This window comes from Phaenicophaeus curvirostris, chromosome 2, assembly GCF_032191515.1.
Source record: "Phaenicophaeus curvirostris isolate KB17595 chromosome 2, BPBGC_Pcur_1.0, whole genome shotgun sequence".
In the NCBI taxonomy this organism is placed as follows: domain Eukaryota; kingdom Metazoa; phylum Chordata; class Aves; order Cuculiformes; family Cuculidae; genus Phaenicophaeus; species Phaenicophaeus curvirostris.
Window position 1 is genome coordinate 125916178 of NC_091393.1, and position 26564 is coordinate 125942741.

A 26564-nucleotide genomic window follows, 5' to 3' on the forward strand; every position below is an offset into this window, starting at 1 on the left:
TAAGCATCCAAACTCAGGACCAGGCTTTTCACCCAAGGGTTTCAAGGATTTGCCAGGTGTACTCTTATTTCCTCTGCTGTAATTCACATGGCCTGTTACCTGAGAGTACAAACACGAGGTGTTCTCTGGCTTGAGTGTCAGAAAGCTGATGTACCAGTGCAACTGGAATATGCAATCCTTCAGAGTTACCTTAAGCAAACCTTGTCTGTGACAAGTTGCATTAAAATCCTTGTCTTTTGGCCCAGGAACTTTTGTTCCTCATATCAAATTTTTAACTAATTTTCTGTGTTTCTGAGCTTTAAGGAGTCTATTCCATTTTCTGTAAATATAATATGTGATTTCCATTTCCCTGAAATGTTGAAAACTAGGTAAAACCCTTTCAGCTTTGCAAATCCTCTTCTTTTTTTTGCCCCGATGGTCTTTCACAGTCACAGTTTTGCTCAGTGCTGTGCAAGGGTCTCGTGTGCTCCGTTCTCTGTAAGGAAAGGCTGTGTTGCTGGAGTGATGCCTACAGGAAAGTTGCCATGCCTTCTGTTTCAGCAACAGGGCCTTCTCCTATCTCTTCCACTTCATCATGCTCTCCTGTTGAGAAGGTTAATTTCTTCTCTCCCCACTAAATCTCGCAGGCTGCACAAATGGTACAGGAATCTTAAAGTGGCTACAGAATGCCACAATAATTGCAATGCATGCATGAAGAGCCAAAGAGGATGATTAGGGAATATTCCTCAATGAAAAGAAGTGTTCAATTTCAATTTCCTTAGCTCAACTGCAATTTCCCTAGCTCATATAGCTCCCGGTGCGACATTTGTATGACAACACAGCCATAGCAGACAGATTGGAGAGGGAGGACTGCAGACTCCGACTGCAGGAAACAGGCTCCGGGGAGCTGATCCCAGAACACCTCCTGCTACGTGTGGCACTTTCATCATTTCTATAAACATCAGCCTCTCAGAAATCAAGCTGTAGTGCCCTTAGTGGTAGAGCAGCAAGGTGCCATTTAGTGGCGATGCATGAAATAATTGGTCCGACCCATGTGAAGATTTGTGAAGACAGAGAGATAAGTAAATGCCTGATTTCAGTGGCTCAATGAGCACTGCAAGCTCTCAGCCATTTGTTCAAGTTAAAAAACCCAACATAAGCAGTGCATTTTTTACATGTGTTGACACTGATCTACAAACCTTAATCAGTGTGACCTTGGCACAAGTTGCAAGTGTAGGTAGAATAATTAGTACATGAAAAAAATCCTACAAGAAATCGCTATATTGTTTATTTTCCCTATGTACAACTCACAACTCCTTCAGTTCTCTGAGTATTAGGCAAGTAAGCACTTCTTTGGAACCTGAATGCTGGCCAAATGTAAGACATGATTTGTGACCTTTATCATTAATTTACATGACTGGTTTTTTTTAGTTACCAGGAAGTAGGTACTAAACCACTGACCACCCAGAAGTGCTCCTGTGCTATTGAACTGACAACATTAATTTATTATTTTCTTGCAACGGGCCAAGCACAAATTCAATGAACAACTGTAACTCAACTTACTATCTAAAATACAACACCCCTTCCGGGACAAGTCAACACTGTAGGTTCTATGATGAATTGAGAGCAAGTAAATGTGGGCATGAAGGAAAACAATTTCACTGGAGAAGTCCAGTCTCTGAAGTGTTCGTACCAGCCTGTGTAAGATGCAGGGTTTCATGTTGTGTAGAATTATAGGATGCAAATAACAGGACGTACCTGTTATTTACGGCTAAATGCAAATATGTAATGAAAATAAATAGATATCTTAAACACAAATTGCTTTAATTTCTCCTAGGAACAGGAGGGCCTGAGACAACAGCCCTTCTGCATGCAGTCATCCTCTTGGTACAGGTGCCTGAGGAAGGAGGAAAGGTGAAGTGCTGATCTTCCTCTTCTTCTTTCCTAAAGTGGTAAACAGAACCCTTCAATCTGCAGCAATAGGTCTCCAGGCAGTTATGAGACAGCAGAATTCCAGGAAAACATGCCAGAGCCACAACAATAGTGCCTGTTCTGGAAAAAAAATACTAGGGAGGAGATTCAAAACCTGATTTTGATCTGGAAAGGCTTGTCAGTAAACTGTGTCCAGATTTACTGAACTTTCAGACAGACATGAGGTGTTTGCGTCATTTCCTGCCATTGTCTCAGATACCCAGGGTTTGCCTTGAACCAACAGGAATAACACTGTCCTTACCCTTCCAGAAGAGTCAGAGGGTGTGCAAAGCAGCTGTTTCCAGATCTTCATCTGGATCTTGCCAAATAGTAACTGACTTGCTCTGAGCGACGCTGTTGTCACAACCAATTAGTAGGGTCTTCTACCTACTGGAAGTATTGGGCAGGTTGGGTAACCTGATCCAGTGGGAGGTGTCCCTGCCCATCGCAGGGGGCTGGAACTAGATGATCTTTAAGGCCCTTCCAACCCAAACTATTCTATTATTTATGGCTCGAATCCTGTCTCATTAGACTTTCATTGCTTTAGGGATCAAGGCAGTGCAAACAAAACTTGACTTTGAATTAGTCTATCTCTAAATGAGAAGTCTGCATTCATATACCAATGGAGCATCCTGCCCACCGCTTCCTAGCTGGAGAGACAGCTTTTGCTAGTACAAGAGGTCTTTTGATAACAAGTTTCCAATTTAAAAAAAAGAATATCTGATGAAGGACATCTGCTGTGCACTGGGGTGCTCATCACTAACAGAATGAATGGTTAACCTGGGCAATTTCTTTAATGTATGCAAAGTTATTTCCATGCCAATCTGCTACCTCAACCTGTCCTAAAAACTACCTTTCTTCAAGACTAATTGTTTACGTGGGTGCCAGCATAGCTTTGTTAGCCCTAGGGAGCAGCCCTTTGGCTGCGCTACGCAAACAACGGAGCCCAGGGACCAGTCCATGAACCTTCAGACACCACCAGCACGGGAGGGAGTGTCGTTTCCTTGCTTGTATCTCCTGGTGCCCCTTGTGCCCTTGACTTGTGGCTAAACTGAGATATAATTATACTGGAGGTGTGGCTGCCGAATGCGATATTACAATTAACAGGTCTTAGAGCTTCATAGGCTCTTCCTCAGCGTTTATTAATTAATCTTCCTTGCCCTGCCTGTGTCCATTTGTCTCTGTGTTGCAGTCAGTGAGACCAAAGCACGAAGGTTAAATGTCTCACCTGCAGCCTGGAGCAGAGGCAGAAGCTGTCAAGTAGCTTCTTAATGAGAAAGTCCATCTCCTGTTTTTCACAGTTTAACCATTCCCCTTACACTTAGAGGGATCCAGGTTTTGGCAGGCTGGCCTAGAAAAGCTTGGAGCAGCCAAGGGGTGGGAAACATCCTTGTCCTGCCCAGGCTCTGATGACCCTTTGCTGTTTGGTCTTGCTCAAGCATCTTGCTGTGGTTTTGTTCCTTGGGCATTAACTGGATGTTCTGACAACACAGATTGCTAAGGGTATGTCAGGGGTTCTATCCCTTGTGTCCCACTTGGTATAAAGTCCTGGATTAACCGCCGGATCCACTGTTATTGTAGGTGTGATATGTTAAGGAAATAAGTGAGGCAATATTCATGGAAGAGTTGTTCTCTATAATTCCAGTAGATGGAGAAAAACAGGGAAGAGTTAGGCCCATGATGTTCAGCGGGACTTTTTGATACTGAAAAACCTTCTGTTTCACTTAGCCCAGGGGCTGATTGACAGCCAAATTAGATAACGTAACTACTGCAGTTGGTGCATTTTCAATACAAAAAATATTCTTTCTTCACAAGCCACAAGATTGTTAAACTTATTTTATAACACTGGCTCAAAACTCTGTGCCTAAAGTCCTTGTCATGTAAGGTAACTCCTGAAGAGCTCTTACACCACTGTCCACAGATAAGTTAGACTTGTACCATGGAAGTTGCTCTTATCACTCTCAGCATATGCGCTTCTTGCTGGAACCAGAACAGAAATTACAAGAAACTCCTGGTGTTGCTCTCCTTGCCTGCACTACTCAAAAGCAGCACAGTTCTGTGGACCTAAATTCACCACATACCAAAAACCATATGCTAGTACTGCAAAGTACTCTCAGGACATTAGAATTAAACACAAGTTTGTGAAAATACAGTCAGAAATTGGAGAAAAGTGTTATTTGACAGGTTAGGTCTCAGTGACTGTCATATTGCATAGGGGAAATGTATTCAGGAACATCTCAGCCTCTCCAGGGACATGAATAATGGAGTAACCCAAGCTCTCCTTGAAGTTTGTAGTGAGAAACAGGATTATCCATGTAGTATTTCATTGTATCTGCCATTCCTTTTATTCCATATCATTAGGGAAGCAGAGTCTTTTGAGATCCACTATGAAAATACAGAGGTTAATGCCTGGACACCCCACAGCAGCTCAGCAGGGTGGGTGACACTCCAAGGTCAGACACCAGAGCTGCGTATCCAGAGCACTAACCCCGACTGTCTGGGAAGAGAGATCTCTCAGAAAACTCTGATAATAAAATCATTCCTCTTCAAACACTCATTGGCCCAGAGCGAGAGGGAGGAAGAAGAAAGTGTGTGCATGGAAGGAGGTTCAATATCCACCTCCTTGGATGGAAGCAGAGATGAAACCTTGGAAAATGTCCCAGAAAGCACCCAAGAGTTTTGCCAAAATTACGTGTCCTCCTGTAAGGGATCTGGGGATTCCCAAATGAACATTTTCTGAGGAAAACAGGTTTCTCAGGAAATTTTCACCCAGTTTTGAATTGCACCGTCTACAGTTCTCGCTGTGGTTGTAGGAGCCTGGAGCAGCGGCACAGAGTTATGGTGTTGAAACTGAGCTTCATGGTAGAAACGAAGACTACTAGAATTAGCCATTGATAACCATAAACTGCCTTAATTTGATGGTATAAATTGCTGTAATACAGTAGCAATTTGGCCAATAGATAGGATGAAACAAGGGAAGGGAAGAAACAGCTTATTTATTCATCCAGTATTAAAGAAAACAGCCTGTTCAGGCAAGTGCTAAAATCAAGCCAGAGCTCAGAATTTCAATTTCAAGGAGGAGCCCTTTATGCAGGCAGCAAAACGAAAAAAGGATGCAGGTGAATTTCTGGGTATGGGTCACCCTCTTGTGTTTTTAACCAGAATTGCAGTCCAATAGGGAAAGCGATTTTTGTCATCTAAAAGAGGGAAGGGAGGTGAAAAGCGGGATCCATCCTGCTCTGGCTGGTGTAGGGGGCTCAGGACCTGTGGGAGACCAGCAGCTACCTTGAGGAGCCTCATCTCACCTGTGTCCAGTTCTGGAATCCTCAACAGAAGGAGGATATGGAACTGTTGTAACGGGTCCTGAGGAGGCTACAAGGATGATCAGAGTGCTGGAGAGCCTCCTGTACGAGGACAGGCTGAGAGAGTTTGTTTTTTTCAGCCTGGAGAAGAGAAGGCTCTGAGGAGACCTTAGAGCAGCTTCCAGTGCTGAAAGGGGCTCCAGGAAATCTGGGGAGTATCAAAGAGCCTTGAAGTATCCACAAGGAATTTTCAAAGTGAAAAAAAAAAGAGTTATAAATAACTTCAATGAAAAGCTCTGCTTATGAACAGTGATAAATCATGGATTTATTTAGGAGGAGTACATTCCATTTTAATCAAAGAAAAGGTAACAGAAGAAAGTGGCATTTAATTTATTTAGTGAATAAATGACAGTGTTTTATAGGTGTGTTTCCTATTAAAACAAAATGAATTGGTGGAAGATCCACTGCAAGGAAAACTGGAGAGTAGCATATTAGTAGCTTAAGCACGATTTCTACCAAGTCTAAAAACATTGTAGGTTGTTTTGAACTACTAGATTTATTTAGGACTGAAGTCATGGTGCAATTTCAGAAAAAAAAATGTTCCTTATAGGTCAGTCTGAGCTGCTGCACCGAGAGTGAATACACTTAACTGCAAGTTCTACACTTCCCTAACAGGTGAGTCTCACAGCAGCTGTGGTGACATCCACCAGGACATTATATGATTTGAGTGGTGCATTTACAGGTCGCAGGACAATTCCTCTTCACCAGTGGATGGTTACAGCCAAACAGGGCTTTCAGGTTGTTGCAGTTTGCGTAGGCATCGTGGTACTTGCAAGGATTGGCTAAAACACGAGAGAGAAACACCACCATGAAACGTGAATTGAAAACCAAGTCCCTGTCTGATACTTCTGCATTTTTACAAAACTGCCAAATTTTCACATCTGCGTAGTCTGTACTTTTGTTCTGCTGTTAAAATTGCTGTATATTATAGGAAGGAGAATGCAGGCAGAAAGGTGATGTCTTACAGTTCTCTTCTATTGGTAGCTTTGACTTTCTGCACATGGAATCCTGCAGAACCCGGGGGCCTGTGCAGATCTTTGTATGGATGGATTTGTGAAGCTTGACAATCTGTTCGTGCCCTTGGATGTCAGTGTTGTACATCAAGACACTTCGTCTTGAGCTTTCCAAAAGAGGGCAGGAGCAGATTGATGGTGTCAGAAGCAACTATTTGGTAGGAATGGTTGGACTCGATGGTCTGGTGGGTCTCTTCCAACCTGGTCATTCTATGATTCTATGATTCTAATATACCTATTGTCATGGGATGGTCAAGGTAGGAAGGGACTTCTGGAGGTCGTCTGGTCCAACCTCCTTACTTGAGATGGTGCCTGTTCTGGTGGGATATTTACCCACGGCTATTTCTAGGGGGAAATGAAAGCAGCAGTTCTAGGATTTTTCATCCAGATTAGCAGGAAGTAACTATGCAAAAATGAGATGCTACTCAGGTGTAATGTCATTATCTGATGATCGTTGTAAGGAGGAGGGTATATTCACTTACTGCACAGCCCATTTTTGCAGTGGCCAGGACAGTCAGCACATTTCGGTCCACTTTTGTAAGGTGTAGCTATTTGCATTGCATTGTTTCCTCTGAAATTGGAAAGAAACACAACACAAAACAAGATTGCAGTGCAGCTCTGAGTCATTAGTGGGAATCCGTAATTTATTGCAATGAACACATTCAGAAGATTTTGGATAAAATTATTTTTATAGAAAATCCTGTTGTAATTTCGGATATTCAGGAATACAAGAAGCTCTAAAGAAAGGAAATTGATTCTTTGCATTTGTGTAACAATTAAGAAAACTCACATGGGCTTCCTAGTTCTGCTTTCCCAATGGCTTTCAAGTGATTGTGGCTAATAAGGAAACCACCTCCGCAGACCCCTGACACGCAGCTGTTTCAGCTGCTCTTTACCTCAGTGAATATTCATTTACTAGTGGCTTTCACTGATTTCACGGCTTGTAGTGAAAGTTACAGGACGATTAGTGCCCACTGCCCCATTCTGACAGACAGATCATTCTTTGTCCATCTGCTAAAATTTCCCTAGTGAAAAGTCAATGTGAAATAAAATAAATATTACTCTTTCACCTGAATTTAACCTCACCACTTGCATCGGTAATTTAAGAGTTAGGAATAGTTAAAAGGAATTGTAATCATTTTATCCGACATGTGACCAAAGGACTGCAGGAGGCTTCAAAACCAAATCCTTAATTATCACATCTGAAATGAGTAAAAAGGCTGTACTTACGCAGGACAGTACTGACAAACGTAGAAGTAGTTGTACTGGTCCTTAGGACAATAGGCAACTGCACATCCGACCTCGTAGCTGTTGTACCAGATCATCTGTGGAAAAAAAATAAACACATTATTTTAGACTCATGTTATATTGAATTCTCATCAGAGAGCTCACAAAATAACAGAACCAGAAGATAATTCTTTATTTTGTTTATTCGTCTTTTAACTTTACAGCTTATAATAAATAATAATAAATAGAAAAAATGAGTTAACCATGTCCTCTGGTTTTCAAATGTCTATGAGTACCGCTTCTGGCAGGGAAGTTTAAATTCAAATAATTTCATTACAGATAGTTTGCCTTGACATTTCTTGATCACGTATTTCAATCACTATATTGAAAATATTTATTTCTGAATTAAATGTATTGATTTTTTATTTCCCTATAGAATAATATTTCTCTTTGGGACAGCTTTTCCAAAATGCTGGTTCCATTGCCTCGGAATTAGATGAAAAAGTATTTTAATTTATCATTTATCTTTGGATCAGAGTGTGAATGATAGATAATGGTTTGATAACAGTGATAATTTTTTTCTGATGATAACCATCTCCCAGCTCCCTCAAGCTCACTCCTGTAGCACAAGCGCTTCATCGCACTTGGTTTCAATTTTCCATACCTGAGTATAACTGTCAATGTTGGCATGTTTTGCGGTGGCTCCATATCCATACTTGAAGTTTGAGGCCTGACTGTTCCAGACTTGGATTGCTTCAGGCCATGTTTTTGGGTAAGACGATAGCAATATGTTCTCACCACAGATGACACCTGAAGTAGAAAGAAGTCTGCTGTATTACTTAAAAGAGAAGCAAGATGTAGGGTGGGAGGTATGACAGGGGGGTTCATAGAATCGTATAATTGTAGGATCATTAAGGTTGGAAAAGAACTCTAAAATCAAGTCCAACCATCATCACAACAGCAACATGCTTACTACACCATGTCCCAAAGCATCATATCGATAACTACCTGAAAGGAGGTTGTGGAGAGGAGGGTGCTGGGCTCTTCTCCCAAGTGACAGGGGACAGGATGAGAGGGAATGGCCTCAAGCTCCACCAGGGGAGGGTCAGGCTGGACATTAGGAAAACGTTTTTCACAGAAAGGGTCACTGGGCACTGGAACAGGCTGCCCAGGGAGGGGGTTGAGTCACCTTCCCTGGAGGGGTTTAAGGGACGGGTGCTGAGGGACATGGTTTAGTGTTTGATAGGAATGGTTGGACTCGATGATCCGGTGGGTCTCTTCCAACCTGGTTATTCTACGATTCTATGATTCTATGAAAAGCAGACACTTAAAGAAAGGTGCACAAATAGGCAAGTGCATAGCATATCTTTCTCTCAAGATCCTACAATTTCTCTTTCAGGGTATTTCTTCAACACAGATGATAATTTTGTGCTTAACAATTATCGAAATACATTCTCCAGTTATCTTTGTTTCTAGTTGACCTGCACAGGTTAGTTGTAATTAACCCATCAGCTTAGGCTCCATTTTGGCCACATACCATCAAGTTGTCTCTGATCTCTTGGACTGGTTCTCATCTCACACATATTTGCCCATTTCTGAGCATTTCTGGCAGCTTTCTCACTCCACACCTGAAAGACACAAAGGAAGAAGCATCTGGTTCACAGATAGGTTAGTGCAGAATATTTGGGAGAAGACAAAAATTGGGTAGAGTCCTGGGAGTTGTGTTCTGAGTGCTTCCACGATCCTCGGCAGAAAGCAGACGAGTTGTGCTGGTTTACACTAATGCTACAGGGTCACCACATTTCCTCAGCTATTGAGGGTTGCAGAGCAGGTAGTTCTGCACAATATCACACAGTCCTGATGTCCAGACAGTCTTAATTAATAGGACTTTTATGACATACTGTTGCTTTCTTTTGCCTGTGTGGGTTAATCTGTGAGCCATTACTACATTTTTATCCCCACTTTAAATGTTTTCCTTGAAAAGATGCTTGTGCTTGCTGTCTGTTGCAATGAGCGAACATAAAGCAGGAGCTTGTGATTCTCCGTGCAGGCAATGTTAACCTAGATCTGACAGCAGTAAATAGAGGTGGTTGGAGCAAACCTGTATTCATCCTTCATGTAGGCAAATAACACTAAGCACAGAGCAGGTCCTGTGTTGCTTAATTAAGTTTTTCTAAGTGGAGCAATGAAGACATGTTGGTTAGGAGAGAGGTTTCAGATGGCACTTGTGGCCCATCCTGAGACCTTTGCAGTGATTTTACAAGTGCTTGCAGCATCAAGGTGTGCAAAATTAAGCACAGAGCCTGCAGAAACGATGTGGAAAGCAGGTTAATTGCAATGCATAGCTTACCATCTCTAGCATGTTCCTGGCTGGGGGAACTACAGATCTCCGAATTTCATTGAATTGCTCAAGGATCTTTCTCTGGTTTGCAATCCTAAGATTAGATAAGGAGGAAAATTCCGTTCGTCTAGTCCATAAACCCTGGAAAACAATAACACACAAGGTTCCAGTAATCAGAAGTTTAATAAGCAATATAAATGATGAGCTTCTTGTCAAAGTAAAGCTTCTTGGAAATTTCTAAATTTCCCTTATTGGTTCTTCTATTCTTATAATTGCTGATTGTTTCCTTCCTTCATTAATTTGAACGACACTTCTCATTAGGAGACGTGATAGGAATTCTATCTTTAAATGCCTCTACATCAAACATGGAGAAAGTTTGGCTCTGGAACCAAATCTCATGACTGCCTTTGACCTTTCCTATGCACTAAAGAAGTCCCTGTCTCTTTTTGGTTGTAAGCGTTGGAAGCAGGTGAAGTTAGATCAGAACTTACAACTGTTTGCAGACCATCTTCTGAAATACCTAAGGTCAAGAAACCAATGAATGATTTAGATTGTCTTTTACATAGTGATGTCAGGTCACAAATCCTTGCAGAGAAAAAGAGTTGCAATGCTATCATTGGAGTTTTCAGACTGAAATCTCCCCCAGGAAAAAATTCTTCCCACTTAATGTCTAAAAATGAGACATCTCAGTCTAAACTAGACATCTTCACTCTCTTTGTAATTACTGGAGAGGGCAGAAGTAGCTCACCCACAAAATCTGAGCACCCTTTCACAACTGGAAGTATCTCTACAAGTATCTCTCATCCTTTGTAGAGAGAACCTGATGGAGATCAGAACAACTAATACTTTGATGCTTAAGACATGAGTTCTGCTGGTGGTGTGCTGGTCTCCTTCCTAGGCATTAGTTCATCTTATTTAGTCTTAGATACCTATATCATAGATGTAAATATCTAAAAGTCACCTCAGTTTGCCTTTAGGGTCAATGAGAAAACCATAAAATGGGAGAGATAAAATTATGAAATGTCCAAGTAAGATGAATAACCCCACTGCTTTGCCTCCAGAGCTCAATTCTATGGTCTAAAATGGTACCTAATTCGATCTGAAATGCCCAGAGAGCCCTATGTGACATCAGATTATTGCTCCAGAAAGGTATAGCTGTCTGTACAACCTCCATGAATAGCTCAGATACTCTGGAGAATCTCAAGCTGCACTAGGATGTTTCTGTTTGGGCAACTGAGTCTAGCCCAAGAGGTGTTGTGCATCTTTTTTAACTGAAGACATTTACAGTAGTAGAAACAACATCTCATCTGTTACTTTAGACTGCTGCTATTCTCCAGCAAAGGAAACAAGCAATTTAAGACATCGCTTACCCAATATTTATTGATGAAAGAGTTGACTGACACCCTGAATTACTTATTTCTTTTCACTCATTAATAAGCAGATCTTGACAAATAGCTCACATTCAAGTGCCTGTGCAGCAGATATCTACATCTTACGAGATTAATCCTCCCTAAGGAGAGGTAAAGACTAGATTTCCAATACACAGCAAAACTATTTCAGAATAGATTCAGTTAGTTGTTTTTTTTTTTGAGGGGGGGAGTCGGAATGCATTTTTAAAATTAATCACGTGAAGAGAAGAATATTTTGATAGGCGGAAGAAATATCTTAATACAACCTTCTGAGTAAAAAACATTGAGAGTACATGTTTATTGTGTTATGTTAAAATGTTAATAGTTTCAGCCCTGAACTGTAAAGCTCTAGAGCTCACTAGACCAGATTACAGATATTTATACAGCATGCCCAGATATGGCTCTTTTGCATAAATGAATGCTCCTACCTGTCCATCCGACTGGTGTAGCAAAACAGCCAGGAAAATGATTGCAGGTCGTAGCCCCATTTCTACAGAGAAAAAAACAAAAACAACCCCCCAGATCCATTAATCTCTGTTGCATAAAGTTTATGGTGGAGTGTGGTTTGGGAGCAAGATACAAAACCTGTTGCAAAGTCAAGCCTGCAACGCAGAAGATTAGTTGATAGCTTTGTTAGATGCCATAAAACTGTGCAAAAGAGTGTAGGATGGTGTGTGGGCATCTCTACTGTACAGGAAGAAGACTCTGCCTTGTGTTGAAGCATAAAGTATTACTGCATAAAGTTGCATGTTTCTTGTAATAGGTAGATCAACTCCCTCTTGACTTCTTTATTCAAGATATCTTGAATTTTCAACATCTCCTTTATCTTTGCCTCTTTGTATAAAAAAAAGCCCATTAATTTGTTCAGGTGGGTCACATCAGTGTCTTGCTCAAGCAAGCATCATCCGTATTGGAAACTGATATTTTGGAGTTGAGCACTGAACACATCAATGTTTGCCTCCATTTCTTTCCTGCTCCCTGTTTCCTAATTAAATCAGCATCCTAATGGCTCAGACAAGTGGTGGGGATCACTCTCAGGTTACATCTGACACCTAGATATGAACAAAATCTTCAGAAAATAATGTTGCCTCTTGCCCTTGGGCTGCAAATACCACAGTAAGCGCCCAAACAATCTGAAACACTTTCATATTCATGGGATATTTTTTCTACATGTCAGAAGAACCAAATGTTTTTATATAATTATATTATTGAGGGCATACAGGAAATCATGTGGTTTGGTTGATGAAGAGTTCTGTTGTGGCAAAATCCTGAAGAAGAATAACTTTGAACTCAACAGGTTGCCTTAAAACAGACAGAAGCAAATAAAGAAAATAGATACAATAAAAGCCATCAAATATAATAAACCTTACAGTTGACTTCTGAGAAAAATCGATAGCATAAGTGATTGAGCTCTAGGAACTCCCGCTCAATAGGTAGAACATTAGGGTAACACCTGCTAAAACTCTAAATGTACAACGAAAAAATAAACAAACCACAAATAACCTCTGCTAAGTGATTAAGTAAACACACTGATGATAGGTGAGAAGAATGAGTTAAGAAAGGCTACAGGGAAACGTTTCTTCTGGCAGAAACTGAAGGATGGATTCACATCTCAAGAACTGAACAGTAAGTTACCAGGGTTCTGGAGAAACAACTGACATTTCATCCCTTTTTTACTGAATGGAATGAGTATTTCTCATTCCTAAAATGATGACTTGGAAGAGACAGCATTTATAACATTATTCATATCCTGTCCACTGGTTAACATCTGAAACTGCCTCTAGATTTTTGATCTGATTTCTCTTTTATTTATGTTGGGTTTACATTGCTGAAGTCAGTGGATTTACTTGCTACCTCGTCCTGTGTGAGTGAGTCAGCCTTCAGGGTGGTGTCAGAAATTGCTGCTCATTGTAAGGAAAACAATGATAATAATATAAAGAATAATGATGACGATCTGGAAAGAGTGTTTGTTTTCTTCTCAGATGCTTCGGTGCAACTCTTTCATTTGCAGATAATGCAGTGGCTCTGATATTTTCATCTCCACTGGGGAGTAAGTTCCGTATGTTGTGGTCTCTGACTGGGCATAAACAAATCCACTTATAACCCTTGTCTGGGGCTAAATTTCCAGCTAAAGGTCAACCCTGGACAGAGGGCCAGGGAAAGGCCTACTGGAGCACGGGAAAATAAGAAAATTTTCAAACGTCATTCTTTCTGCACGAGGTGTCCTTGCTGTTCACATTTGATGAGTATCTCACACTAGTTTGCAGTCAGAGTATTTCAACACATGTCAGTCTGTAATGTCACGGGAAAGGGCTTGATGTGGCAATGCTCTTGTCAGCATCTACCTTTGAGGCTGAGAGTGAGTTCCTCTGAATTTACACGCTAACAGGAATAAGCATATCTAAAACACTGATCATTTTTACAACATGGGAAAGTCTTGCCTCTACGGGTGGAGCTCAATCAACTAGAGAATGCAAATGTACCGTGTGAATTTTACACCCAGCCAAACAAATAATGTTCACAGCACAGTGTTCATGAATAAACATAAGGTGTGAGCCCATGTATCAGAAGGTGGCAATCAGGACTCTGTCGGAATAAGAGACGTTCTTTATTTTTCAGATGTCTACAAAGAGTTTCAACCTACCTCTAGGGAAATTAAACCAAAGAAGAAAAGAGAATTCTTTTTACACTTGCATAGTAGCAATACAAGACTATGTTGTCTGGGTTCAGACCAAAAGCTGCTGTGTTATTCTGTGCAGCATTCTTTCATGAGCTCAGAAGGTAATGAGTTTGACATGTCTTTTCCCAAACTAATCCTAACAAAAATGGTAGCACAATATTGTTGTGGAGTTATGTAAGTTTGAATCCAATGGGCTTCATATTTCCGTTATGCTGGCACTGTGCCTGGGCTGAGAAATCTTAACACTCAGGAGCCCTGTGCAGCCTGCAAAACCACCAACAGACTGTGATCTGGTGACTATAATGCTCCTGGTGTGAGGTAGGTTGCAGATAGAGTCATCATTTATTCCAGTACTGTATTCCATTGCATGATATAAATCAACAAGACGTATCCTATCACGCTTGAGACTTCATGTCACTCAGATATTCAGTCTTTAGCTTGTTTTCCCACACTTGCATAACCAAATCACTTGCTTAAGGTATAGTCAGGGATCTCACTCATATTAAAAAGGAATAAATTCTTAAACTGGAAACAAAAATCCTTTCTATTTCAAGAATTAAGTTTAATTAAAATACTACTGCATGTCATTGATTGTTAGACTGTGCAATCAAACCTGTCCCTTGGAGTAAATGTTTTTGGCACTGCTTTCAAAGTCAAAAGATGACAGTTCCCAGATAACAATTATCCTGCCTTGTCAATAGTATTCAATCTACAAAATCTCTTCTATTTTTCTGAAAAGACAAATGCTAGCGATGCACTTTCAGGTAGGTCTGCCTGAGAACTGGAATTTCATGCAAATTTGTTGGAATGTAAAAAAAATAAGATCTATAGCTAAAAGGGTAGGAACAAAATTTTATATGAAAATTACAGCCCAGGCATTTCCCATTTAGTCTTGGTGATTCACTGCTCAGAAGAGCTGTTTTCCTGCCAGCTATTAAAGTTTTTAGGGTATAACAGGTTTGAAATTTTGTAAGAATGGGGATATTTGTCTTTTCAGTTACTTTGATCTAAGTTTTTCTACCTTCTCTGAATTTGCATCTTTAACCTTCATTTTGTAAAATGAAACTCACTCTTCGTTAAGGAAATTCAATCTATACTGCATTAAGAAAACACATACTATAAGAGATAATAGACATTTTAATAGTGCATACATCTAAAGCTTGGACAGATTGTTAAAATTTCTAGATGTCAAAGTTCTGAGTTCAGCTGTGCTGGCATACCCAATACTCAAGTAAAATAAATAAAATATAAAAATAATTTAAATTATATTAGAAAAATATGATTTATGATAACCACTCTCTGAAAAATATATTAATTTATGTTCATGTTTGAAGAATAAAGTAAGTCGAAGTGTTACCTTTCAATCTGAAAACATATGGGAATTAAACTTCACTGAAGCCGTTTCTTACACTTTGTAAATAGAAGATATTATTTATCTTTAATGAGAATATCACAAGCAGAAAGTTTATTTAATTATCACATTTGGTACAACTCAGATATTAGCTACATTAGCCTTTGTAGCAAAGTGCCCAGTGATTCTATGGATAAAAACTCTTAATACTGAAATGAAATGCTGCATACATTACCTTCGTCCAGCCAGAATCCTTCTGGACCTTAGGAAGGGTGGCAGGAGTGTGAGACTCTCCTCCCTGTAGGGTTATATATATATATATGTTTGTGTTTATAAATACATACGTGCACGCTCCCTTCTCTTTCCTTGTCAATATTTGCTGCTGATAACTGCCATCAGCTTTGGGCTGTGCATTTCAGAAGAAAGAACTTTGCTTAAGGAACAGGTGACTGAAACCAACCCAACCCAACTGCATTGTTCTGGTTTTTTCCCTTGTTTCCAGGGCAAGGAAAGTAAGAAGATTAAAGGCAGCACTTTGACTTTTCCTTTGCCAAAATGCTTGTTGTCTGACCAGCAAGTGATGGTGCTGTGTTCACAAAATGAGAGCTCAAGTTTAGGGATGGATGCTTTGCCATTGCCTTTTCTGGCTCTGGCAAAAGAGTGGAATAAATATTTCAAGGCAGAGACATAAGTCAGTAACTCACTTTGTAGCCACGCACGAAATGACCTGCACACCAGGCAACAGATTGACATTTGCTTCCAAACAGTTCATGAACTTGTGTTTGCTGAGTACCATTCATATTGCACCTGCTCGCTGAGGCCAGAGGCCATGGTGGGAGGTGTTATTATACACACAATTCACCCCTCAAGAGTAATCTCCTTGCAGGATGGTTACAGACGTGCATGTCTTCCCTCTTTAGTCTGAAGAGCTGCATAGCACGTGTTTGCTTTTTGTCCTCCAGTGCAGCATCGCTCAGCTCACCTTCCATTCTTTCAGAAGCTTTGCTTCCACTCTTTTTTTGGGTAACGTCACAAAGCCTGTTTTCATAGAATCACCAGGTTGGAAGAGACCCACCGGATCATCAAGTCCAACCGTTCCCATCAATCACTAAACCATGTCCCTCAGCACCTCGACCACCCGTCCCTTAAACGCCTCCAGGGAAGGTGACTCAACCCCCTCCCTGGGCAGCCTCTGCCAGTGCCCAGTGACCCTTTCTGTGAAATATCTTTTCCTAATGTCCAGCCTAAATGTCCTCTGGTGGAGCTTGAGGCCATTCCCTCTTGTAGAGAGCAATGAGGTCTCCCCTCAGCCTCCTCTTCTCCAGGCTAAACACCCCCAGCTCTCTCAGCCGCTCCTCTTGTTCTCCAGCCCCCTCACCAGCTTTGTTGCTCTTCTCTGGACTCTCTCCAGAGCCTCAACATCCTTCTTGTGCTGAGGGGCCCAGAACTGAACACAGGATTCGAGGTGCGGTCTCACCAGTGCCGACTACAGAGGGAGAATAACCCTCTGTGGCACAGCTGCAGCTTTTCAGGATGGAAATTTTCTTTCTCCTTACAAAGGAGACATTCCAGGCACGGTTGCCTGCAGGTGGTTTTTCAGATCCCCTGTTGGAGGCAGATCTGCAGACTGCTTGTTTGCTGGGCTGCATCAACTTGGCTTGCTAAGTTTAAGCCTTGGGATGAATGTGGCTTAATCTGATCTACAGTGGTGAGGGACAATAAGCAGCTGAGAAAGACCCAAACCATCACCTGCTGACAGGATTTGGAAAGACTCTTCCACTCAGTCCTAAGATTGGTTTGGTCCTGACTTTCTATTGGAAGCTACTGAGCTTTGTGTGCTCACACGCATCGTATAATGTCAGTGACTTGTAATTATAAACTACTGTGAATTAATATTGTTATTTTCTTTCTGGCCAGCAGTAAGGAAATTTGCAATAAGTGAGGCTGTGGACTAAGCACACGAGGCTGTTGTAGGGGCTGGAGAGCAGGCCTTATGAGGAGCGGCTGAGAGAGCTGGGGGTGTTTGTCCTGGAGAAGAGGAGGCTGAGGGGAGACCTCATTGCTCTCTCCAACTCCCTGAGAGGAGGTTGTGGAGAGGAGGGAGCTGGGCTCTTCTCCCAAGGGACAGGGGACAGGACAAGAGGGAATGGCCTCAAGCTCCACCAGGGGAGGTTTAGGCTGGACATTAGGAAAAAATTTTTCACAGAAAGGGTCATTGGGCACTGGCAGAGGCTGCCCAGGGAGGGGGTTGAGTCACCTTCCCTGGAGGGGTTTAAGGGACGGGTGGACAAGGTGCTGAGGGACATGGTTTAGTGTTTGATAGGAATGGTTGGACTCGATGATCAGGTGGGTCTCTTCCAACCTGGTGATTCTATGATTCTATGATAACCGAATTTGACAGTGTGGTTCTCTGAGGCAGCATTATTTCAATAATTACTTCTTTCTGCCCATGCAACCATTCATAACCAAGGAAAAAAAGACCTGAAACCAAATAAACCAGCAGTAAATGTACATAAGCACAGTATAACAGAATAATGGATAAAATTGTGAGCCAGGAACTCTGAGACACCTATACCCTCCCTTCTGCCCCCAGAACAGGGCCTGTTATAAACAGACTGTGCTTGGCATATTTTTCTGCATGTTAAATCTTAAACATGCATGTTAAATGTTAAACATCTTAAATGCTTGCAGTGAGGAGAATTCATGGTTTCCTTGCATAACAAACCTCCTTCCTTTCTTTGCTCACCATTCAAAGTCTAAAGTCTAATGTATGAAATTGCAAAGCAAAACGTTTTTGTGAGTCAAAGTCATCTGTGTAAAGTCCGAAATAGTTTAGGAAATTATCTAATTACTAAAATTGTGCACATTGCATATCAGAGCTCATTATGTGCATGAGTTTGTGCTTTTTTCAGTTTCTCAGCTGAAACAAGGCAAAGCTGAGCAATGTAAAACTGTAGCATTGCTCATTTTTTACCGTATGCGAATTGCACTCTAGCTGCAGTCTAGGTCTAGTAATTAACTAGAAACATTTTCTGAATCTATACTATGGGACATCAAGGGCCTGGCTCCAGAAAAGAAATCTGTGGTTAGATTCATTCCAACTCCTGGGACGACTCAGTAATGAAAGCACTTGCATTTGAGCTATTTTTTTTTCCATCTCCGTTTCTTGCAAATAGCTAAAACCACTTTTAAAGTCACCTTTAGGAAGTGATATATCTAATGCATTCAAAATATAAGATTAGAATAGGAGAAACTATCAGATACAGGTCTGTGAGACAGATAAGCTACATCCCTGCAATCGCATTTCTCCCATAAAACAAATAAACCAATTCCTGTTTTAAGTGAATGTTAACAGCAACATGGAAGGATACAAAGAAAGCGAACATGGAAGACTTCTGTATGGAACCCTCACATGGAGCAACAATTTTTATTAGCTATTTCTTCCCCTAGGGGATTCTGACATAGCCAAACAAAACGCAGTTCTGCCCAGCTGATGTTTTAGAACAAATCCAGTATTTGAAATAAAACTTGCCAACAGGAGACAAAGTAAGCAAAGAATAACAGCATTTCTGAGACTCCAAATTGGCTTCTGTGGTAGGTGATTTATTGAATGATTTTTTATTTGGTTCAAACAAAGGCCTTGGAAAATACTTTTGTTCTGCCTAATAGTGAAAGTCTCAGATATCTCAAACATAATGCTGATCTGGAGATATTTGTTTCTTACTCATTGATAAAAATGGTTTTATGGGCTTAACCTCAGTTGCATGGTTAATGCCTTCAGCAAATGGAGACAGCAATGCACTAACTGTGGTCATTGCTGCCAACCTGCTGCTAGCACACATCCTTTGGACCACAGCTAAGTTATGAAAGTATTCATATAATCATAGAACAGTTTGGGTTGGAAGGGGCCTTTAAGACCATCCAGTCCCACCCCTGCCATGGGCAGGGACACCTCCCACTGGATCAGGGGCTCCAAGCCCCATCCAACCTGGCCTTGAAAACCACCTCCAGGTGCGTGTCCTTCCTGTGCTGAGGACTCCAGAACTGCCTGTAGTGCTCCAGGTGAGGTCTCACAAGAGCATTTAGCAGCTATGTCAGTCTCAGAACGATGTTTTTTTCAGCCTTCATTGTCTAAGTACAATTAAAATTATAACACTTAACACTGCCACTGAAAATATTTTGGTCAAAACTTAAGGCTCTGGTTCATCTTTCTGCCTTGAAAAAAGACAAATAAATACATTTCTTTGTTCTGCTTGCTCAGACTGTTACCTTTTTCACCTGAAAGTTCTCAGTCTGACAAGCACCTCAAGAAACTGGGGAAGGTCTTGATATATTTATTGTGTGAGCCAAAGGTATCCTCACTAAAATTCCCATTGCCTGAGGTAAAGAATTGCTCTGGGTGGAGAAATGATCCTATTGGGATTATCCGAGCTGTAAACTTCTAGTGGGAAATAAATCCCCTGTATTTCAAATACCTGCAAGAAAGAAGCCACGTTCTTGCTTACTGCAGCCATGTAATATTTTAAGTTATCATGCAAATTACGTGGACTTAGTTGAACATCACTCTTCCAATAAACTGTGCTAGGAACTTCCAGCAGGTGCGGTGTAGTAGTTAAATACTGAGTAATCTTTGTGCTAATGTTTACATTATGACACATTAGACTTCAGAATATCACTTCTAGTTCTTGCTTGCAGTATCATAAAATCATAGAATCATGAAGGTTGGAAAAGACCTCTGAGATCATCCAGCCCAACTGTCAGCCCAACACCAACATGCTCAATAAACCGTGTCCCAAAGTGCCACATTGACACATTTTTTGAACACCTCCAGGGAATGAGACTCCACCACCTCCCCGGGCAGCCTGGTCTAGTGCTTATGGATGATGGTTAATGCCTCCCAGAAAAAAACTCACCTCTTCTGATGTCTTATCCATTTTAAACCTTTAGGTCAATTTCTGCCATGTTGTGTTTTAGCTTGCTCACCTCCAATTTGCATTCATACATCTTGTTATTCTGTTGTCCCAGCTTTTCCTAGCCCAGATAACATTTCTAATTTATCAGAATCTTTCTTGAATTCCAGTCCCATCCCCAACACAATACAGGACCTCAGCCAGGTACAGTTCTAAAATTGTTCGTAGAATTGAACTCCCTGTTCATCTGTACAAGTAAACAATGAAATTTATGACTGGCTTTTGCAACACAGGAGTGCTTAGAGCCCTTACCTGGCAACAGTTCTCTGGGTCAAACAAAGACCTAAATTGAAAGGTCTTTGAAAGACCAATTGAAAGGTGCTCCTGTTGAAAGATGCTCCCTTCAGAAACACATAACCTACACCATGTGTTCTTTATGTATGATAACGTATAGGTCAATAGTGAAAGTCTTATTAAAGTCAAAATATATCTTGTCTTTTGCTTTTGGATTACTCATTTTGCCAGTTACTCCTCTGTTACAGCTAAGGGTTGATATTCCCTGCTTGAGATGTAACTTATGCAAACAGATTAAGGTATTTGTTTATTAGTGAACATGCTTTGAGGTAATGAGCCAGTAATCTCAATCAGTAATCTAAGGAACCCAAACAATACATAATCCAATTAACAAAATAACAAGCTACTAATCTTAATTGACTGTGATATAGCTATGCAGGTGTTTATGTGCAACTGTTAATTAAAGCTTTTAAATATAATTAGTCACATAGATCAGCTGTTACATTACAGCTCCATAAGAACTAGGATTCGATGCTATTTCTTCCACACCAGATGTTGACCTGGTGCAAAATGCAAAGAGCTGTCCAAAGGGAGGCCCTCAAATGCCCTGGTGGATGCAGGTCCACAGGTTGACATCACTGATTGTCATAGAAGAGTCCCCAAGGACCCTCTCACTGAGTCACAAGGTTTTCTCATCTATCTCTAAGGTTTAAAGCTGGCACAGCATCCCTATCCTTTGGCTCAGCTTTGGTCCTGGGTCCCTTTCCTGTGTAATTCTGTGAATGTTCATTCTCTTGTCTTATCTGTACCAAGGTCCCTTTGTAAATCTATTCCTGGATTTGGAGTCCTTTTCCCTTAGGTCATGAGTTTTGGTCCTTGATATCTTGGCAAGGCAAGATGCTCTGTACCTCTTCTGTTTTGTCATTTTTGCTGATAAACAAAGTTCTCTTATGTCAAGCTCTCCACTCATGCTAAGCTATAAACAAGTTACAGTTTAACTTAAGTCTAAGCCATTAATTCTAACATTCTATGTGTGGCTTAATTCCCAGCACTGATGTCTGTAGGTGGCAATGCTCTTGCTGCCAGAGGATTCCCTGACTATTGTTTTTTTTTTTTAGTTTTATTCTTTAAGTTTCAATTTTTCTAAGTTCAAGCCCATTTTTTCACTGCTTTTGCACACCATTTCCCCTGCTCAACATCCTCTCAAATAAGCACTCCTTCCCTAATTGCATTTTCCAAGCTGATCCTAATTTTGCTTCTAGTTATCCAACACCCAATATTTCTGATAACATTCCCTGGGCAATCTTGCCCTGGCTTGTTATTGCTGACATTGTGTGAGTGCCACTGGCACCCAAACCACACACGTCATTTTCCATTTCATCCTGATCGTATTGACTTTGCCATATACAGCCACTTGGCATAATTATTCTGCTTTAGCCTAGATTCTTCTACCTAGCTCCAAGGGAACAAAAGCAGATTGCTGTCTTATGGGCCAGTAGTTTGCCTACCAGAGCAGCACAGTAAATTTTTTTTCACATTTCTGCATGTAAAGGGAAATATAAAAGTTCCCCTTTAAGGGCTTAGCTACCATAAGGCCTCATCATCTCGCTTGATGGAAATTTGAAATATTAGATGTTTTATTCTCCACAAGGCTTCCCTGGGCAACCTGGGCCAGGGCCTCCCCACCCTCAGTGTGAAGAATTTCCTCCTTACATCTAGTCTAAATATGTCCCTAATATAGCTGTAAAACTGGAGAGGGGCAGATATAGATTAGACATGAGATTTATTGCATTTCTCCTGTGTATCACTAGGTATTTAAAGTTCACTGCTTGGAACACCCCATAACTGTGTAGCTTTAGGAGGGAAATATAATAGAAAAAAAAGCTTTTACATCCTGACTTTGTCATACAACAGATTTATAGATTATGGTCTTGCAGACTTCTGTCTTGCTTGTCCTTCACTTTGTGGAAAGCAAACACTTTGAGTTAGTGAAGTACCACTCCCACAGATCCAAAGAGTGTTTACCAGGAAACTTTCTGTTTGTCAAAGTCATTTTTCTTTAATATTCCATGTTGTACAACCAGGACAATTTTTCATCTGCTTCAAGAGCACTTCTAGTGCTAAGCAACAAATCACAAGCTCTATTCAGCTTATCTAATAAACAACTTAATGTATATTTACCTTAAAAGAATGACATCATCTGAAAGCTTGAATTTGAATTAAAACTGCTTTCCTGGATTTTCTTTTCTAAATCTTCTTTTTCTCTTATTGTCCCTCACTCCTGTGTGAAAGGCCTGAGCAAACACCGGGAAAAACATGTGTGGTGAGAACAATATTGGTCCAATGTGTGGGGCAGGGTGAGGGACGGGTAGTTCAGAGGGAGACTCGGTGCATGCCTTCAGCTTCCCAGTTCTTTCTTCAGTCGCCTCTCATATTACAATCTCTCTCTTGGGTCCATTTGCTCTGGTCTCTTTGGTCAGGCACAGTCCATTCAAGCAAGAGATATAAAACATGAAGCAATCATTTATTGATTTCCTTTACTCTTTCCCAGCAGTAGGAGTCAAGGGTATGTGCTTGGGCTGTGGACATCAGGAGCTCACAGCCAGGATTGCAGGGAGTAAACTCATTCTATGTGTAAAAGTTGAATCTCAAACTCCTTACATCTATATGTGTCTGTGTTCTTTTCTATCACAAGCCTCCTTAGCAGTTTTGACTCAGTGATGTCCAGTGGCATTAATTTTGTTGGGTGAATGAAGCTTCATATGGTGGCTCGTTCTCGCTGTCCCCTCCATGTTTGCAGCAGGAATGGTTGGTTTGTTGGGGGTGGGGATGCTCAGCTGCCTGCCAAAGCTGTGCATCAAGTCAGATATACAAGGACAGTTAAGCCAGTTGAAGTTTCTGGCAACATGGAGGAGAAGGCTGGTAAATCTATGCAGTCCAAATACTGGTTTAAGGCGTCTTTTCTGTCTTGCCCTCGTGCAAACGAAAGGTACAACTAAGAAGGGATATTCACTCCAATCCTGGTTGAATCTGTTTCTCAGTATCTTGTTCTGATTAGACTGGTAATAAATTAGATGGATATTTTTCCCCAAGTCAAGTCTGTTTTTCTGGTGATGCTAATTGATAATGATACCCCTGTCCTTATCTCAACCCACGAGCTCTACTTTTGTTCTGGTAGATTCTTCTGCTGAGTAGGAATCAGAAGGAGAGGTGAGCGAGAGGCTGTGCGGTTCTTCATTGCCTGCTGCGGCTACTGGCTGGGTGGCTCTTTGTTGTCAGCTGGAGCTCAAAAACAGGACAGTGAGTTCAGTAGATGTGCTCAGGATGTTTTATGGTTGCACCTTCAAATGTAAACACACTGACATGCAGACAGAATGGCTTTACACCAGCACAGATTTATCATATTAATACAGACCCGCTCCCACAAGGGGCAGCTGTATCACTATGGAACTGTTTTATGTCACTGCAAGTGAAATTACAGCATTGGCTTGTGCTGCTTTATTTTTTTCATGAAGTGATGACAGTATCACTCAGAGACCCTGGAGATTTGTTAATTTGAAGTAACCTGCTTAGTAATTTTTCCTTATAGAAGAGGCACCTCAGTTTTCCTTTAAGGCTTATAAACAAATGGTGAGCAACAAAAAGTGCCTCACGCTTTAGGGTACTTGTTTCAATAAAAAATAGAGTTAGAAGAAACTTTGAAAAGACCAAATGCAGAATGCAACAGACTTGAAGCATTCCAGACAGCTCTTTGCCTAAGTTTGCTTCGTCTCTGTTGAATTTAGTCTCTGCTGAATTGGCTCTGGGAGCCAATTGCACCCCCACCCCCTCAAGAGATTGGTCTCTCAGAGTAAATAATAAAATAATATAAAATCAAACTTTAAACACAGTACTGTTCTCATAGATATGATATTTTGCGTGGCTTTTGTTTAGCAGCAATTTAGGATTTATTAATATTTTTGAGATAGGTCACAAGGCGAGGTTGTGTAATTCTTAACAGCGCTTAATTATCAGCCAATTTAGCAGAGCAATTAAAGGAAAACTGTTACAATCAAAATAGTGACTTAGTGAAGAATTCAAGAACGATGAGGTTCACCCAGGACTTACAGTAGGTTCTACAGAGGGATCTGGACAGGCTGAATGAGGTTCAGTGGTATGAAGTTCAACAAGGTTGTGTAGGTTCCTGCACTTGGGCCACAACAACCCCATGCAACCCTGCAGGCCTGGGAATAAGAGGCTGGAAAGCTTCCTAGTGGAAAGGTCCTCGAGGGAGTTGGTCAATAACTATTAAGCAGATCGATAGGCTTTTGAAGTTGCAGGAGATGAAACAGCCTCCAGTCCACCAAGATGACCTGTGTCACAAGGATTTTATTAAAGTCAGAAAGAAGATGTAATCTAAACCAAGGAGTTTTTTAAGAATAAAAACCCCCAAAAGACCAGGTTGCATAAGCAGAGGCAATTTCTTGTTTCTAGGAAAAATCATCCAGTGATGTGCTTAAAAACTGGCCTGGGACCTGCAGTTACTGTTGGTTTACCAGTAACAAATTGCGTGTATTTGCAGTTGGGGAAAAATGTAGTTTTTAGTGACACTGAAACTTCAGTTTCAGATGTTCAGTTTTCCACCAGAGGGCACTCCTATATTTTTAATGAAAGCAAATTTCTGACTGGCACTGGCAGGTTTGAGGAGCTCAGAGTGTGTGGCACCATCCTAGCTGCGACATGGCAGGGAGAAAAGTGCAGGGTTGGATTCACCTCATTGCACATCTCTCAGCTTTGGGCACCATTTGACACCCTCCCCTGCCAGCTGACCATGCACGGGAACTCTTCAGCGTGCCAGCTGTCTCAGGCCGCCACGTGTAAATTAAATAGTTGATCAGTTCATACATAGAGTGTCTGACGTGGCCAGGGTACGACACAGGTTGACCTGGGATCGAAGAGGCCACCTGTGGCACCAGGGTTGGTACCGAGGTCTACGGCAAAGCTGGGGAGGGGCTCCGTGTCAGGGGGTGCAGGGGCAGGATGAGTCAGAATGGTGAAAGAGGGTGGATTTAGATTAGATTTTAGGAAGAAATGTTTTGCTGTGAGGGTGGGGAGGCCCTGGCCCAGGTTGCCCAGGGAAGCTGTGGCTGCCCCATCCCTGGAGGGGTTCAAGGCCAGGTTGGATGGAGTTTGGAGCCCCCTGATATAGTGGAAGGTGTCCTAGTCCAGAGGGATTGGAACTGGATGATCTTTAAGGTCTCTTCCACCTCAAAGCATTCTGTGATTCTAAGATGAGATCTCCTAGAGATCTGCAGTGTTGCTTCAGGAGGAGACAGATTCAGCATTCATACATGAAGTATCTTTAGCTGGTTTGTCTAGTGTCAAGGATTAAGTTTATAAAGGTCGCACCACTGGAAAACCACATCAGTGGACAGGCTTAAGACTGTGTTCTGGCTCTCTTTAGCCTATCAGTATAGATAAAGTCATGGAAAAAGTGTGGATGGAAAGAGTTTGGAAGAAGATCTAGAAAATGGTCTGATGCTAAGAATAGATTCAGGTCACACCATGTAGACACTATTTACTCTTCCTACTGCAGAATGCCAGCAGTAATTGACCAACAGTGTGTGAGTATCCTCTAAAATACACAAGGAACCTGTTAGACTGCAATGCACATGTGTAAGGAAAACCTATCTGAACTAGCTCACATTTATTGGAAAGCCTGCTCTTAACTGGTTCTCTTCAGTGTTCTGCCTTTAGAGTCTGCTTGATGATGTTTCTGTAAGGTCTGTAAGAAAGATTAAAATGTGCTGTGTTTTCTCTGTGAGAAACAATGCAAAATTGCACTTCTCCTCTTCTTCAGCTTCTTAGCTAACCACAACTATCTTCATAGCTCTGGTGTATGCACACACAACCCATTCCTTCCCTAAATCTTTCTATTTTTAGAGAGCAGTGCAGTTATTGATGGGCTTTCCAGCTGCACAGTCACACAAAACCTGTTCATGAGGGTGGGCAGTACTACACGCTCCATCTGTATTCCATAATTCCATA

General features: G+C 41.3%; 1 protein-coding gene across 1 annotated transcript; it reads right to left on the reverse strand.

The window, feature by feature from the left end:
• Nucleotides 1–5769: 5769 nt before the first annotated feature.
• Nucleotides 5770–11790, reverse strand: LOC138717783 (serotriflin-like). The gene is made up of 7 exons (XM_069851617.1): nt 11731–11790; nt 9903–10034; nt 9090–9180; nt 8217–8362; nt 7556–7650; nt 6808–6896; nt 5770–6094 (listed from the first exon to the last, which is right to left on the reverse strand). The coding sequence occupies exons 1-7, from the start codon at nt 11788–11790 to the stop codon at nt 5967–5969; spliced, it is 741 nt and encodes a 246-aa protein (XP_069707718.1). The 3' UTR covers nt 5770–5966.
• Nucleotides 11791–26564: the final 14774 nt, after the last annotated feature.